We start from the raw sequence: 15,049 nt of genomic DNA, 5'->3' as shown, positions 1-15,049 counted from the left end.
CGAGGCAAATGGATCATGAGGTCAAGAGATCGAGACCCTCCTGGTCAACATGGTGAAACCCTGTCTCTACTAAAAATACAAAAAATTAGCTGGGCATGGTGGTGCGCACCTGAAGTCCCAGCTACTCGGGAGGCTGAGGCAGGAGAATTGCTTGAACCCAGGAGGCGGAGGTTGCAGTGAGCTGAGATCGTGCCATTGCACTCCAGCCAGGGTAACAACAGCGAAACTCCGTCTCAAAAAAAAAAAACCAAAACTCTCCTTGACCAAGACTCCCTCTAGTTTTGTATCATCATCCCCATTCAAAAGCAAACTCCTTAAAATAGTCTGCATGCCTATGTTCAGTTCATTTTCTCAGTCCCCATTTACTTTTTCTACCACCCAGTTTTTTCCCACTTTTTGCCATCCAGTTTTTTTCTGCCATCCAGTTTTTTCACACTTTCCCTTGCCACCCTCCCAGCTTAAAATGCTCTGGCCAAGGTCACCAGAGAACCCACTGCCACCCAGGTACCTCCTCTCTGGGCTCAACTCTCAGGGCCACACTTCACCAGAATGTGGCAATACTGGCATCTCTGTATTCTTAAAATGCTCTCTTTTTTATGTTCTGTATTTCCTGCTGCTTCTCCCATCTGACCTCTTTTGCTTTGTCTCTCTGCCACAGCTTTGTCTCTTTCCACTCCCCAAGTCTTAAGTTTCCAGAACTTCAGTCCCTAGCCCTCTTCTAATTCTACACCACTGGATTTTAACTATTGGGAGACCATGAATCCCTTTAAGAATCTAAGGATGTTAAAACTCTCTCCTTAGGAAAAGGCCTATATACTACATGTACACACGATTATTAAATACAATAATTCTTCAATTCTAATCCAACTCTCTTACCTCAATCTCCACTTACAAGCTGACAATTCCACATTTATTATTCTGCTCTTTCCCAAATTTCTAACACACTTATAAAGTGTCCTCTTACCACTGTCATCAAATAGACCAGGACTAAAGGGCAATGAGTAATCCCTCTCTCAAGCCTCCTCCTTTTTTGGGGGGCGGGGGGCATGGGGAAGGAGGACAGAGTCTCACTCTGTCGCCCAAGCTGGAGTGCAGTGGCGTGATCTTGGCTCACTGAAACCTCTAACTCCCAGGTTCAAATGATTCTCTCACCTCAGCCTCCAGAGCAGCTGAGACTACAGATGCATGCCACCACACCTGGTTAATTTTTTATTTATAGTAGACATGGGGTTTTACAATGTTGGCCAGGCTGATCTTAAACTCCTGACTGCAAGTGATCCGTCTGCCTCAGCCTCCCAAAGTGCTGGGATTACAGGTGTAAACCACTGCGCCTGGGAGGCCTCCTCTTTATTAACCCTTTCCCTCCCCTCTGCACAAACCACAGTGGGAGTACTTATAATTCCCTAAACACACCATACACTCACCAGAACTTTTCCTCTGATCCCAGCCGCCATCTGTGGCCTTTCCCCACTTACCTACCTAGCAAACACCTATTCATCTTTCAAAGCCCTACCAGCAAAAGTAGTCCCTCCGATGTCACCATCCTTCAGCTATCTGCCTCTTTTGAGCACAGGGACAGTGAGTTATTATATTGTTAACTGGCATATACATTGGTATATAGTTAAATTAACACATGAATTAAAGAGAACATAAAAGAAGAAAGGTCACTCAGAACAGAGATCAAAGCTTTGTTTCCCAAAAAATAAGGCTGGCACTCAACTAACATGAACCCAAAACTTAGGAGACATACTAAAACACCCAAATGTCCTCACTGATAGAAATTCGTTGTTTCCACCTAGAACAAAAAAACACGGAAATCTGAGAGATTATTACTTTTAAGGAAGAAATGTCAAATGACAAAATAATATTTTATGATCACTTTTGTTTTTGAGATAGAGTCTCACTCTGTCACCCAGGCTGGAATGCAGTGGCATGATCTCACTGCAACCTTTGCTTCTCGGGTTCAAGCAATTCTGCCTCAGCCACCTGAGTAGCTGGGATTACAGGTGTGCCCTACCACACTCAGCTAATTTTTGTATTTTTAATAGAGACGTGGTCTCACAATGTTGTCCAGGCTGGTCTTAAACTCCTAGGTTCAAGTGATCCACCTGCCTCAGCCTCCCAAAGTGCTGGGTTTATAGGTGTGAGCCACCACTCCTAGTCTATGATCACTTTAATGTCATTAACATCCTCTACTGAAACTGAGGTGACCTTAATACATATCTCTATATATTTTTACATATATCAGTAACTGATCACATTAAAAGGAAACTTTAGGCAGAATACCACGTATTTCCCAAGACTTTTAGGAACATTTTTCTTTGAATAATTATATATAAAACAAACCTTATATTAGTCATTGTTTCTGTCCACAAATGGTCAATACACAGTTCAGGAACAATTGGCTCCGTTTCGGGTGCAAGAAAGGAGCCATTAGAATTACTATTTGGAGAATGAGAAATACTGTGTCTCTTTGGAGACTGATTATGGCTTGAAATGTTGAACCTTTGCACCCCTGAAAAAGAGTGCACTCCTAAGGCCGGAGAATGAGCACGACTGCAAAATAAACAGAGAGGGTACATCACAGTTAGCAAAGCAGGCTCATATGACACACACTCCAATGACACTTCCCAAAATTCCACAGACAGAAGAGCATTCATGGCATAATCCCAGTCAGAAATTAAAACTTTTCAAAAAGGAGTTGCTATTTAAATGGTTGATGTCAATGTGCTTTACTATATTCTAAAGATTTAGAATTCTTATTAGAAAAATTCATCTTGGCCGGGCACAGTGGCTCATGCCTGTAATCCAAGCACTTTGGGAGGCTAAGGCAGGTGGATCATGAGGCCAGGAGTTCAACACCAGCCTGGCCAAGATAGTGAAACCCGTCTCTACTAAAAACACAAAAAAATTAGCTGGGTTTGATGGCACACACCTGTAGTCCCAGCTACTCAGGAGGCTAAGGCGGGAGAATCACTTGAACCTGGGAGGCTGAGGTTGCAGTGAGCCAAGACCATGCCATTGCACCCTAGCCTGGGCAACAGAGCAAGACTCCGTCTCAAAAAAAAAAAAATAGAAAAAAAAAAAATTCATCTTTTAAAACTAAAAATTGGTTCATATCGGAGTCACGGCACCAAAAAAAAAAAAAACTAACTAAAAATTAGATCATCGTGGGCCGGGCGCTGTGGCTCAAGCCTGTAATCCCAGCACTTTGGGAGGCCGAGGTGGGTGGATCATGAGGTCAAGAGATTGAGACCATCCTGGTCAACATAGTGAAACCCTGTCTCTACTAAAAATACAAAAAATTAGCGGGGCACGGTGATGCGTGCCTGTAAGCCCACCTACTCGGGAGGCTGAGACAGGAGAATTGCCTGAACCCAGGAGGCGGAGGTTGTGGTGAGCCGAGATTGCGCCATTGCACTCCAGGCTGGGTAACAAGAGCGAAACTCTGTCTCAAAAATAAATAAATAAATAAAAATTAGATCATCTTGTTTGGAAAATGAACTGATTATTCATAAAGCTCTAAACACTGTCCCTGTATACTCAGACATATATATACCAACCAACCAATGTCCCCGTTGCACCAGATATAAATATCTGGTGATTTAAGTATGTATCTATATAGAGAGATAGATACAATTAGATATCAAATAACAAGAACAAAAGAAAAACTAACATAAATTAAGGCAAAAACAAAATAGTGCCACAATATTTTGGGAATTAATATCCATCGAACTGCTGTCCACGTAGTGGTACAAATGAGGCAACCAATCTCAGGACAAGCAAAAGCCGCTTCAAAATATGACTTAGGACAGAAAGTGACATAGTAAACTTAGAAATCTTAGTAAAAGTGGCTTAACTGGGAAAATGGCTATTTCCCTTTAAAAAATCTCCCCTAAATATATTTCCCCTAAAAAAAGCTGTCAACAGAAATTCTAAATCCTTCAGAACAAAAGAGAAAGCTTAAAAAAAAAAACAGGAAATCCTTCTACCTTAGAGCTGCCATGTTGGAAATAGAAGGTGAGCGAGAATGTAGACTAGGTGATGAGGTTGAGCGACTCTGGCTGTGAATGGAGGAGTAATTCTGGAAAGGTGAAGTCACAGGGGAATCTCCTTTGGAGAGGCTTCTGAGATGTGCTGTGAGGGAGCTGCTAGTGGCCACATTCTGTGGGGTTCCCCCCTGTTCAGAGAACTTTAAAACAACATTCTCTTCCTTCAGTCAAAATAAAGAGAAGGAGGAAAACAAGGCAATAATTAGAACAAAACAGCAATTTCCTTGTAAGAATGCGAGTTGAAGTCAGTTACTAAAGACACAATATTTTTTTCTTTCCTAAGAAGCTCAATCTGTCTCACAAATGAGGTCACGTGCTATGGCTCACATCAATAATCCCAGCACTTTGGGAGGGTGAGGCAAGAGGACTGCTTGAGCCAAGGAGTTCAAGACCAGCCTGGGCAACATAGCAAGACCCCTTCTCTACAAAAAATTAAAAATTAGGTGGGAGTGGTGGTACACACTTGCAGTCCTAGCTACTCGAAAGGCTGAGGCAGGAGGATCACTTGAGCCCAGGAGTTCAAGGATGCAGTGAGCTATGATTGTGCCATTATACCTCAGCCTGGGTGAGAGAGTGAGACCCTGTGTCTAAAGATGATAATGACAATGATAATAATAATAATAAAACAACTATGCACAAATGATATTAGCAAAAACGTGTAAAGGTATGAAGTATTAACTACCCTTTTCTTTTCTTTTTCTTTTTTGAGACGGAGTCTCATTCTGTTGCCCAGGCTGGCATACAGTGGTGCAATCTTGGCTCACTGCAACCTCCACCTCCCGAGTTCAAGCAGTTCTCCTGCCTCAGCCCTCTGAGTAGGTGGGATTATAGGCGCGCACCACCACACCTGGCTAATTTTTTATATTTTTGGTAGAGATGGAGTTTCACCATGCTAGCCAAGCTGGTCTTGAACTCCTGACCTCAAGTGATCTGCCCGCCTTGGCCTCCCAAAGTGCTGGGATTACAGGTGCGAGCCAATGCACCCGGCCTACCCTTCTCTACTGAGGAGAAGTGACTTGCCTTTCTCCTTACCTCTGATCTGACTCTCCGAAGAGTCCACACAGAATGCACATTTTGAACAGCATCATAAGTCATTACAATAGAGGGGTCAGTATTGAGGAAAACAATTTTCATTGCATGATCTACAACATATTGCACCCGTGGTGAACCAAAAAGACCTTAAAAATAAAATAGAAAAATCAGGTATAAAACAATGGGCTTTATAAGACTGATATTTATGAACAGAGCTCTTAAAATTCTTAAGGAACAACCAAGCCAAGGAGAGCACAAAATCCATTAATATGTTACATAATTAACTGTGAATTTTTAATAAATTTACTTTAGGCATCGACTTCCTTAAAATACATGAAAAATAGAGCATTACAAGTTTCAGCTTCACACACATGCTGTTAAATGTTAAAGATTTGTGCTGACTCTCACCATTAAATTCATCAGCCACAGGTAAAGGGTCCACGACTTCTTCAACTGACTTATTTATGAATTGCACTCAACTATTCCCCGACTGGTTCTGTTCTGTAGGAAAGCTGTACTCTACAATTACTATTCAGACAGTGCTGAACAGTACACTGTTGTTTCTGCTTTACTAGTTACACATGCAAAATAAGGTTGCTCCTAGTGAGATTAGCTTTTACTTCTAAAGTACATGGACTGGTACTTACTTGACAGCATATCCTTACTTGACAGCAAATGTTTCCCACTCAGTTAAAATATTGAAAAGTTTTAAAATATTAGTTTATAAACATTAAGAAATACTTTATAAATAAATAAAAATCATGTCACCATCTCAAAATATCCACCATTAATGCATTAGAGAATTTTTTTCATACATATATACATACTTTATAGGTTTTCACAAAATTATAATCATACTGTGTTAAAGTTTTGTATCCCACTTGACATTACAAATAAGCAATTTCTGAGTCCACTAAATATTATTCAAAAATATGATCAATAATGGCTATACTCCTCTCTCTGGTATGTGGTTCCAAGAAGACAAGGAAAGGAAGGAACAACCGTCCTGCCAAAAAGGGCCACAGCCACGTGCAGCCTATTTGCTGCAGGAACTGTGCCCAATGTGTGCCCAAGGACAGGGCCATTAAAAGTTCATTATCTGAATCATAGTGGAGGCTGCAGCAGTCAGGGACATTTCCGAAGCAAGCATCTTCGATGCTTCTGTGCTTCCCAAGCTATATGTGAAACTGCATTACTGTGTGAGTTGTACAATTCACACGAAAGTAGACAGGAATCGATCTAGTAAAGCCCACAAGGACTGACCAGGCCCACCCTGATTTAGACCTGGAGGTGCTGCCCCAAGACCCACACCAAAGCCCATGTAAGGAGTGGAGTCCTTAAAGATTGAAGACAGACTAACTATTCTCTAAAGAAAAAATAAAATAGAAATTGTACTTGAAAAAAATGGCTGCATACCATTTAATCCCAAGCCCTAATATGTTTATTTAGGTAGTCTGCAATTGCTAACAATATAAAATTTGAACTTTTTCTGCAAAAGATCAAAGCATAAACAGTTTCGTTTGCTGTCCACGTACTGACTCTATCACATAATCTTTGTTATTTTCTACAACCCTTTAAAAAAGTAAAAACCATTCTTAGGTCAGGCATGGTGGCTCATGATGTAATCCCAGCACTCTGAGAATCCAAAGCGGGTGGATCACCTGAGGTCAGGAGTTCAAGACCAGCCTGACCAACATGGTAAAACTCTGTCTCTACTAAAAACACAAAATTTAGCTGGGTGTGGTGGCACATGCCTGTAATCCCAGCTACTTGGGAGGCTGGGGCAGGAGAATCACTTGAACCAGGGAAGTAGAGGTTGCACTGAGCTGAGATGTTGTACTCCGGCCTGAGCAACAAGGGCAAAATTCCGTCTCAAAAAAAAACACCATTCTTAGCTCACAAGCTTTACATAAACACGCTGCAGGGTGGATTTAGCTCATGGCCTGCAGTTTGCCCAGACATGATACAGAAGACGAGAAGCAGCTGGGCGCGGTGGCTGTCGCCTGTAATCCCAGCAGTTTGGGAGGCCAAGGCAGGTGGACCATGAGGTCAGGAGTTCAAGACCAGCCTGGCCAACATGCTAAAACCCTGTCTCTACTAAAAATACAAAAATTAGCTGGGCATGGTGGCGGATTCCTGTAACCCCAGCTACTTAGGAGGCTGAGGCAGGAGAATCTCTTGAACCCAGGAGACAAGGTTGCAGTGAGCCAAGATCACACCGCTGCACTCCAGCCTGGGCAACAGAGCAAGACTCCATCTCGGTGGGGTGGAGGGGAGAAGAAGATAAAAGCCCCAGTGGAATTTCATAATATGTACTTGGAATAAAGTCCTAAAATAAAAATGTCAAAGAATACAAATTTTTTTTCAGTCTCAGGTCCTCATTATCCTACATTTGGCCAAACTTAAAAATTTTATAGAAAAGCATCTAGAAATATTTGTAGGAGGCCAAGGCAAGCAGATCACTTGAGACCAGGACTTCAAGACCAGCCTGGCCAACATGGCAAGACAATGTCCCTGCTAAAAACACAAAAATTAGCCAGGCATGCTGGCATGTGTCTGTAGTCCCAGCGACTTGGTGGCTGAGGCACCAGAATCACTTGAACCCTGGAGATGAAGGTTGCAGTGAACAGAGATCATGCCACTGCACTCCAGCCTGGGTGACAGAGTGAAACTGTCTCCAGAAAAAAAAAAAAGAAAAGAAAAGAAATATTTCTAGAAATTTTTTTTTTTTTTTTTTTTGAGATGGAGTTTCACTGTTGTTACCCAGACTGAAGTGCAATGGCACGATCTTGGCTCATACAACCTCTGCTTTCTGGGTTCAAGCAATTCTCCTGCCTCAGCCTCCCAAGTAGCTAGAACTACAGGCGTGCACCACCATGCCCAGCTAATTTTTGTATTTTTAGTAGAGACAGGGTTTCACCTTGTTGACCAGGATGGTCTTGATCTCTTGACCTCGTGATACAGCTGCCTTGGCCTCCCAATGTTCTGGGATTATAGGCGTGAGCCACCGCACCCGGCCTGTAGAAAATATTAAAAGTTCTCAGCCCTGGCAAATTATATTGTTAGAGGCAGGAAAAGTGAAATATCAAAATCTACACAGCATAAACATAAGGCTCTGTATTTTTTTCTTCAATAAAAAAAAAAACTTGAGCAGTGGCTCACACCTATAATCCCAACACTTTGGGAGGCCAAAAAAGGTGGATCACGTGAGCCCAGGTGGTCGAGACCAGGCTGGGCAACATGGAGAAACCCCAACTCTACCAAACAATACCAAAAAAATTAGTTAGGTTAGGTGATGCACACCTGTAGTCCCAGCTACTTGAGAGGCTGACATGGAAGGATCACTTGAGCCTGGGAGGCAGAGGTTGCAAGTGAGCCAAGATCACACCATCCAGCCTAGGCCACAAAGCAAGACCCATCTCAAAAAAAAAAAAAAACCCAAAACAACAACAAAAATAAACTTTACTTCATCTAAGTATCATTCATTTACTTATTAAAGAACAGTCATCTACAGGTAGGTTAATAAATATATCAGTATTCCTCATTGATTTATATGCCTATTTTTACTAAAATAACTGTTGACCAGTTAATACCAAAGTATTCAAGAAATTCACAATTTCACCAGGCGCGGTGGCTCAAGCCTGTAATCCCAGCACTTTGGGAGGCCAAGGCAGGTGGATCACAAGGTCAAGAGATCGAGACCATGCTGGTCAACATGGTGAAACCCCGTCTCTACTAAAAATACAAAAAAATTAGCTGGGCTTGGTGGCGCATGCCTGTAATCCCAGCTACTCAGGAGGCTGAGGCAGGAGAATTGCCTGAACCCAGGAGGTGGAGGTTGCGGTGAGCCAAGATCGCGCCATTGCACAAGAATGAAACTCCGTTTCAAAAAAAAAAAAAGAAATTCATAATTTCTATTTTGTAGAAATTATTTTGTAAAATCTTTACATTACATAACTTTTATAAAATAAGTCAGTTTTCATACAACCTCCTGTACAATCTCCCCCCACCAAAGTCAAAAAAAAAAAAAAGAGCTTATCTAAAAGAATATAAAAATATACTTACTTCCAGATTTACAAACAAGTGGAGTTATTTCATCTAGTGGGTGCAGCATGCTGAACATAGTGGGTAAAGGTTCTCTAGCAATAAACAAATAATCAATTAATTACCAATACAATATGAATATGTCTCTGCACATATTTTGCATTTTTCTTGCAAAGAAATATCTTCACCAGATTACACAAGCAACTAAAAACCTACCATCTCAAAATGTAATCTTCTAAACTTTGTACGTACTATTTTTCACATTATCTTCTATTTCATTCCTAGAAATCTCTCTCCTTAGAGTAATTCTATCAATGTATGGACAAAGGGAAATCAATATAGCCCAGGGAATTTCTGCACAGCAGTCATTACAATACAGAACTGATGGAGTAATGTGCACAAAGCAGTCTTTTTTTATTGACCTCTATTACTGGCAGTGTGTCTTTGGCAGCTAAGAAAGAAATTTATTCTCCTGTACCTGCTGACAAAGAAGTGCATTTTTTTAAAAAGGAAGGAAAAAAACTACTTCAAGTAAATTAAAAGCCTATATTTTTTCTTTTTCTTTTTCTTTTTTTTTTTTTTTTTCTGAGACAGAGAGCTCTGTTGCCCAGGCTGGAGTGCAGAGGCATAATCTCTGCCCACTGCAACTTCCACTTTCAAGCGATTCTCCTGTCTCAGCCTCCAAAGTAACTGAGATTACAGGCACACACCGCCATTCCTGGCTAGTCTTTCTGTATTTTTAATAGAGTCAGGGTTTCACCATGTTGGCCACACTGGTCTCAAACTCTGGACCTCAGGTGATCCACTCACCTTGGCCTCCCAAAGTGCTGGGATTACAGGCATAAGCTACCATGCCCTGCCAAAAGCCTACAACTTTTTAAGGAACTTTTTTTCTTTGTTAATAAGTTCTGATAACCCACTACCATTGGACCAGCCAGTAATGGGTTTTTTTTTGGAGTGAAGACAGGCTTTCTTTCCAAGCAGAAAGAGATTAAAATCTATAAGTAATTTAAGATTTAGCAAGTAGCCGGGCGCGGTGGCTCAAGCCTGTAATCCCAGCACTTTGGGAGGCCAAGGCGGGTGGATCACGAGGTCAAGAGATCGAGACCATCCTGGTCAACATGGTGAAACCCCGTCTCTACTAAAAATACAAAAAATTAGCTGGGCGTGGTGGCGCGTGCCTGTAATCCCAGCTACTCAGGAGGCAGAGGCAGGAGAATTGCCTGAACCCAGAAGGCGAAGGTTGCAGTGAGCCGAGATAGCGCCATTGCACTCCAGCCTGGGTAACGAGCGAAACTCCGTCTCAAAAAAAAAAAAAAGAAATTAAATTTTAAATTAAAAAAAAAAAAAGACTTGTATATGTTAGACCATCACTCCATCCCTGGGATGAAACCCACCTGATCATAATATATTATCTTTTTGATAAGAGTTACCCCAATTTGAGAATCCGAAACCTGAAATGGTCCAATAAGCATTTCCTTTGAGTGTCATGCTGGAGCTCAAAAAGTTGCAGATTTTTGAGAATTTCAGATTTTTGGATCAGGGATATTCAACTTGTACTGAGATGAGAGGCATATATCTATGCTGTTAGCATGAAAATTATCACCATCTCAAACTTCTAGATAAACCTCAGAATGAACACACACACAAAACCCAAGTAATAGTATTCGGAAGTGAGTAAAATGAATACCTGGGTGAACCTGGAGGTACCTCATGTGAAGAAGTGCTTCGTTCAAACAACAATCCATATTTAGTGGGCCAAACGTTTGCAACCTTTCAGGTAAAAGAGGGGAAAAAGACAGAAGTAAGAGAACCTACCCCTTTATAAAATATTTTAAAGAAACATTACAGAATGTTTTACTTTCCAATTTAGCTTTACAAAGTAAAATAATCATTAAGTACAGCATTTTTTAAAAAGTAATTCAAATAAGCAACTCTAAGATAACATCAAATCTAATAAAGAGGAGTTGTTCAATGTGAAATTCCTGTCACTGGCCAGTATCAGTAACAAAGTGACAATGTGTTAATGGTAGCACTAGGCATTTAAAAAGATGATAGGCAACAAAAGAAGACTAGTATTATTCATATGCCTTATTTAATATAACGAAAAGTTCTTACATATCATTTAAACCAACAAAAACAGACCACAAAAGACTTCCTTATTTATTTATTTTAAGACAGAGTCTCGCTCTGTCACCCAGGCTGGAGTGCAGTAGCGTGATCTCAGTTCACTGCAACCTCCGCCTCCCGGGTTCAAGCAATTCCCTGCCTCAGTCTCTCAAGTAGCTGGGATTACAGGCGCATGCCACTGCACCTGGCTAATTTTTGTGTTTTATGTAGAGACAGGGTTTCACCATCTTGGCCAGGCTGATTTTGAACTCCCGATCTTGTGATCCACCTGTCTCAGCCTCCCAAAGTGGTGGGATTACAGGCGTGAGCCACCATGTCTGGCCAAGACTTCTTAATTCACTGCATTATACAACTTACTTTTTCAGTGAAGTATGGAAAATGGTTAACCACTAAAGCTGCCAAAATTTAGTAATTTTGAGTAAAAATAACGTTTTTTATTACAAGACATGAGACATAAACATACCTCTAAAACCAACTAATTCAAAAATGTTCTCCAACAAAAGCCCCCCAAAATTTGAAACACCTGTTTACCTGAAATGGTAAGGAAGCTATGTAATCCTTTCCTTCTATGCTATGCATATTAATACATGAGCTTTGCAATATACATATGCATTTTTCTATTTCATGGCTACCTGGAAAAAAAAGGGTACAATAAGACTTACATGTTTTTTCCCTTAAAGGAGTTCAATCTTAACAGCACAAATTATTTAATGCACAATATAAAGATTCTTAGGATAAACCACTATTACTAGTGGCTACTTCTTTTGAATGAAAAATACAATGAGATAAACATTTGGAATCATCATAAGAAAAATAAAATATCAAAAAGAAACTTACTGTAGGCCTTTTCAGATTTATCCTGTGATATAATGAAGTCACACCACAATGCCTAAAATCAAAACAAAATGCTTACCTAAGAAAATTATATGTAAATAATCACCTATTAACTAATGGCATCTAAATAATAATAATAATAGCATCTACATAATAACTTTGCCTCCTCAGCTCAATATTTACAATCATGGAAACAAAAAACATAAGAAAAAATACAATAATAACATAAATATAAGGAAAAACAAAATATGTTTAAAATTAATTTTATGAAAAGATCCATAAGAATGATAATTTCAAATTAAAAAAATTAATTTTACAAAAAGGTAAGAATCAAAAAACCTACCAGATAGAAACCTTGCAGCAAAAATTCAAATAGTGGCCGGGCGCGGTGGCTCACGCCTGTAATCCCAGCACTTTGGGAGGCCGAGGCTGGTGGATCACAAGGTCAAGAGATCGAGACCATCCTGGTAAACATGGTGAAACCCTGTCTCTACTAAAAATACAAAAAATTAGCTGGGCGTGGTGGCGCATGCCTGTAATCCCAGCTACTCAGGAGGCTGAGGCAGGAGAATTGCCTGAACCCGGGAGGCGGAGGTTGCGGTGAGTCGAGATCGCGCCATTGCACTCCAGCCTGGGTAACAAGAGCAAAACTCCGTCTCAAAAATAAATAAATAAATAAAAATAAATTCAAACAGTGGCTCAAACCATACTAAATCCTATATCCTATATAAAACAAAAGATTATTCAAATTTTATAATCTCTAGATTAATTAATTGATCCTATCATTCTTAGACTCTCTCTAGAATGGCTTTAGAAAAAATATTTAGAAAAACTAACTCTTCCCTTTCTTAAAAGCCCATCTTACAAAATATAAACTAGAAAAAGCTATTAAACTTTAACTGACATACTTGACAATTACTTATTAGATTATTTAATAGCACTTTGTGTTTTTTGCTTTTTTTTTTTTTTTTTTTTTTTGAGATGGAGTTTTGGTCTTGTTACCCAGGCTGGAGTGCAATGGCACAATCTCGGCTCACCGCAACCTCCACCTCCTGGGTTCAAGCAATTCTCCTGCCTCAGCCTCCCGAGTAGCTGGGACTACAGGTGCGCACCACCATGCCCAGCTAACTTTTGTATTTTTAGTAGAGACGGGGTTTCACCTTGTTGACCAGGATGGTCTCCATCTCTTGACCTCGTGATCCACCCACCTCAGCCTCCCAAAGTGCTGGGATTATAGGTGTGAGCCACCGCTCCCGGCCGCATTTTATGCTTTTTATTAACTGTGGTCAAATATACACAATATGAAAATTACCATTTTAACAATTTTTAAGGGCCCGGCGTGGTGGCTCACACCTGTAATCCCAGCACTCTGGGAGGCTGAGGCGGGCAGATCACCTGAGTTCGGGAGTTCGAGACCAGCCTGACCAACATGGTGAAACCAGTCTTTAAAAAAAAAAAAAAAAAACAAATTTTAAGTAGACATTTCAGTGGCATTAACAACATTAAATTTACGAGCTTAGTACGATTTGTGAGCTTGTACAATACTGTACATTTCTAGAAATTTTTCCTCATCTTAAACAGAAACTCTCTGCCCATTAAACAATAACTCTCCATTTCCCCCTCCCCTGAGCCCTGGTAACCTTTATTCCACTTTCCCTATGAATGTGCCTGTGCTAGGTATCTCGTATAAGTGAAACTGTTCAACACTTGTCCTTTTTTATTTGTTTTATTTCAGTTAACATAATGTTTTCAAGATTCATCCATGATATGGCATGTATCAGAACTTTGTCACTTTTTAAAGCTAAACAATATTCCACTGTTTGCATGTACCAAATTTGTTTATCCATTCATCTGTCAATGGACACAGGTTGCTTCTACCTTTTGGCTATCATAAATAATGCCACTATAAACACTGGTGTACAAGTATCTATGAGTCCCTGTTCTCAATTCAATTGTGCATATACCTAGAAGTGGAACTGCTGGATCGTAATGGTAATTCCATGTATAACTTTTTTTTTTAAGAGACGGGGTCTCACTCTGTCACCCAAACTGAAGTTCATGGCATGATTCTAGCTCACAGCAGCCTAGAACTCCTGGGCTCATGTGACCCTCCTGCGTTGGTCTCATGAACAGCTGGGAGTACAGGCATGCACTACCATGCCTGGCTATATGTATAACTTTTTCAGAAATCAGCCAACTTTTCCACAGCAGCTTTGTTACATTCCCACCAGCAATGCACAGGAGTTCCAATTTCTAGACATCCTCACCAACATTTGTTAGGTTTCTTTAATAAGAGCCAACCTAGTAGTCTAAAGTGGTATTTCATTGTGGTTGTAATTTGGATTTGCCTAATGATTAGCAAAGTTGCGCATCTTTACATGCGCTTATTGCATGTGTACATCTTCTTTAGAAAAATGTCTGTTTAAGTCCTTCTGCCCATTAGTTTGTTTTGTTGTTGGATTGTAGGAGATTTTAATGGTTAAGAAATGAAAATTCATTAAGAAAACCATGCAATAGAGCCATGCTCCAACCTGAAATGTCCAAAATCTATAATGCACCTGTTCCAGTCTCAACTTCCTTTCATGAAATCCCATCCTCTCAGCCTCTAAAAGTAAGTATTTTATCATCTCTTTTCTCCCTGTTATCCAAGAGATCACTAACCCCTTCCATATCTCTCTCTGCTTTATCATCTCTTCTTTGGCAAGGCACCAATCATTTATCTGAACAATTACAGAACAGTGCCCCTGACAAGTCTCCCTACTCTCCAGTCAATCCCATATATATATATAGCCAACAAAGCAATCTCTTCTCAAAACAAAAATTGATCACTTCCATTTTAAAATCCTTGGCAGGCTCCTTCAGCATACACTTTAAAATCCAAATTCCTTGGCTTATATACAAGGCCCTTCGGTCTCTATACTGCCAGCATCCACTTGCATCTCTCCACACATACCCTT

General features: G+C 40.3%; 1 protein-coding gene and 1 pseudogene across 4 annotated transcripts in view; one reads left to right on the top strand and one right to left on the bottom strand.

The window, feature by feature from the left end:
* ANAPC1 (anaphase promoting complex subunit 1) overlaps positions 1–15,049 on the bottom strand; it is a 124,009-nt gene that overhangs the window by 100,100 nt on the left and 8,860 nt on the right. For all 4 annotated transcript variants that reach the window (XM_035271978.3, XM_035271979.3, XM_078348933.1 and 1 more), the window contains exons 4-10: positions 12,096–12,147; positions 11,790–11,890; positions 10,819–10,901; positions 9,150–9,223; positions 5,085–5,230; positions 3,993–4,213; positions 2,347–2,556 (exon numbers count right to left, since the gene is read on the bottom strand). In XM_035271978.3, coding sequence (XP_035127869.3) covers positions 2,347–2,556; positions 3,993–4,213; positions 5,085–5,230; positions 9,150–9,223; positions 10,819–10,901; positions 11,790–11,890; positions 12,096–12,147 — 887 coding nt within the window. The remainder of the gene's footprint in view (positions 1–2,346; positions 2,557–3,992; positions 4,214–5,084; positions 5,231–9,149; positions 9,224–10,818; positions 10,902–11,789; positions 11,891–12,095; positions 12,148–15,049) is intronic.
* Positions 6,027–6,409, top strand: LOC118147442 (small ribosomal subunit protein eS26 pseudogene; annotated as a pseudogene).

Source organism: Callithrix jacchus, chromosome 14, assembly GCF_049354715.1.
Source record: "Callithrix jacchus isolate 240 chromosome 14, calJac240_pri, whole genome shotgun sequence".
In the NCBI taxonomy this organism is placed as follows: Eukaryota; Metazoa; Chordata; class Mammalia; order Primates; family Cebidae; genus Callithrix; species Callithrix jacchus.
This window is presented reverse-complemented; position numbering and strand designations above follow the sequence as displayed.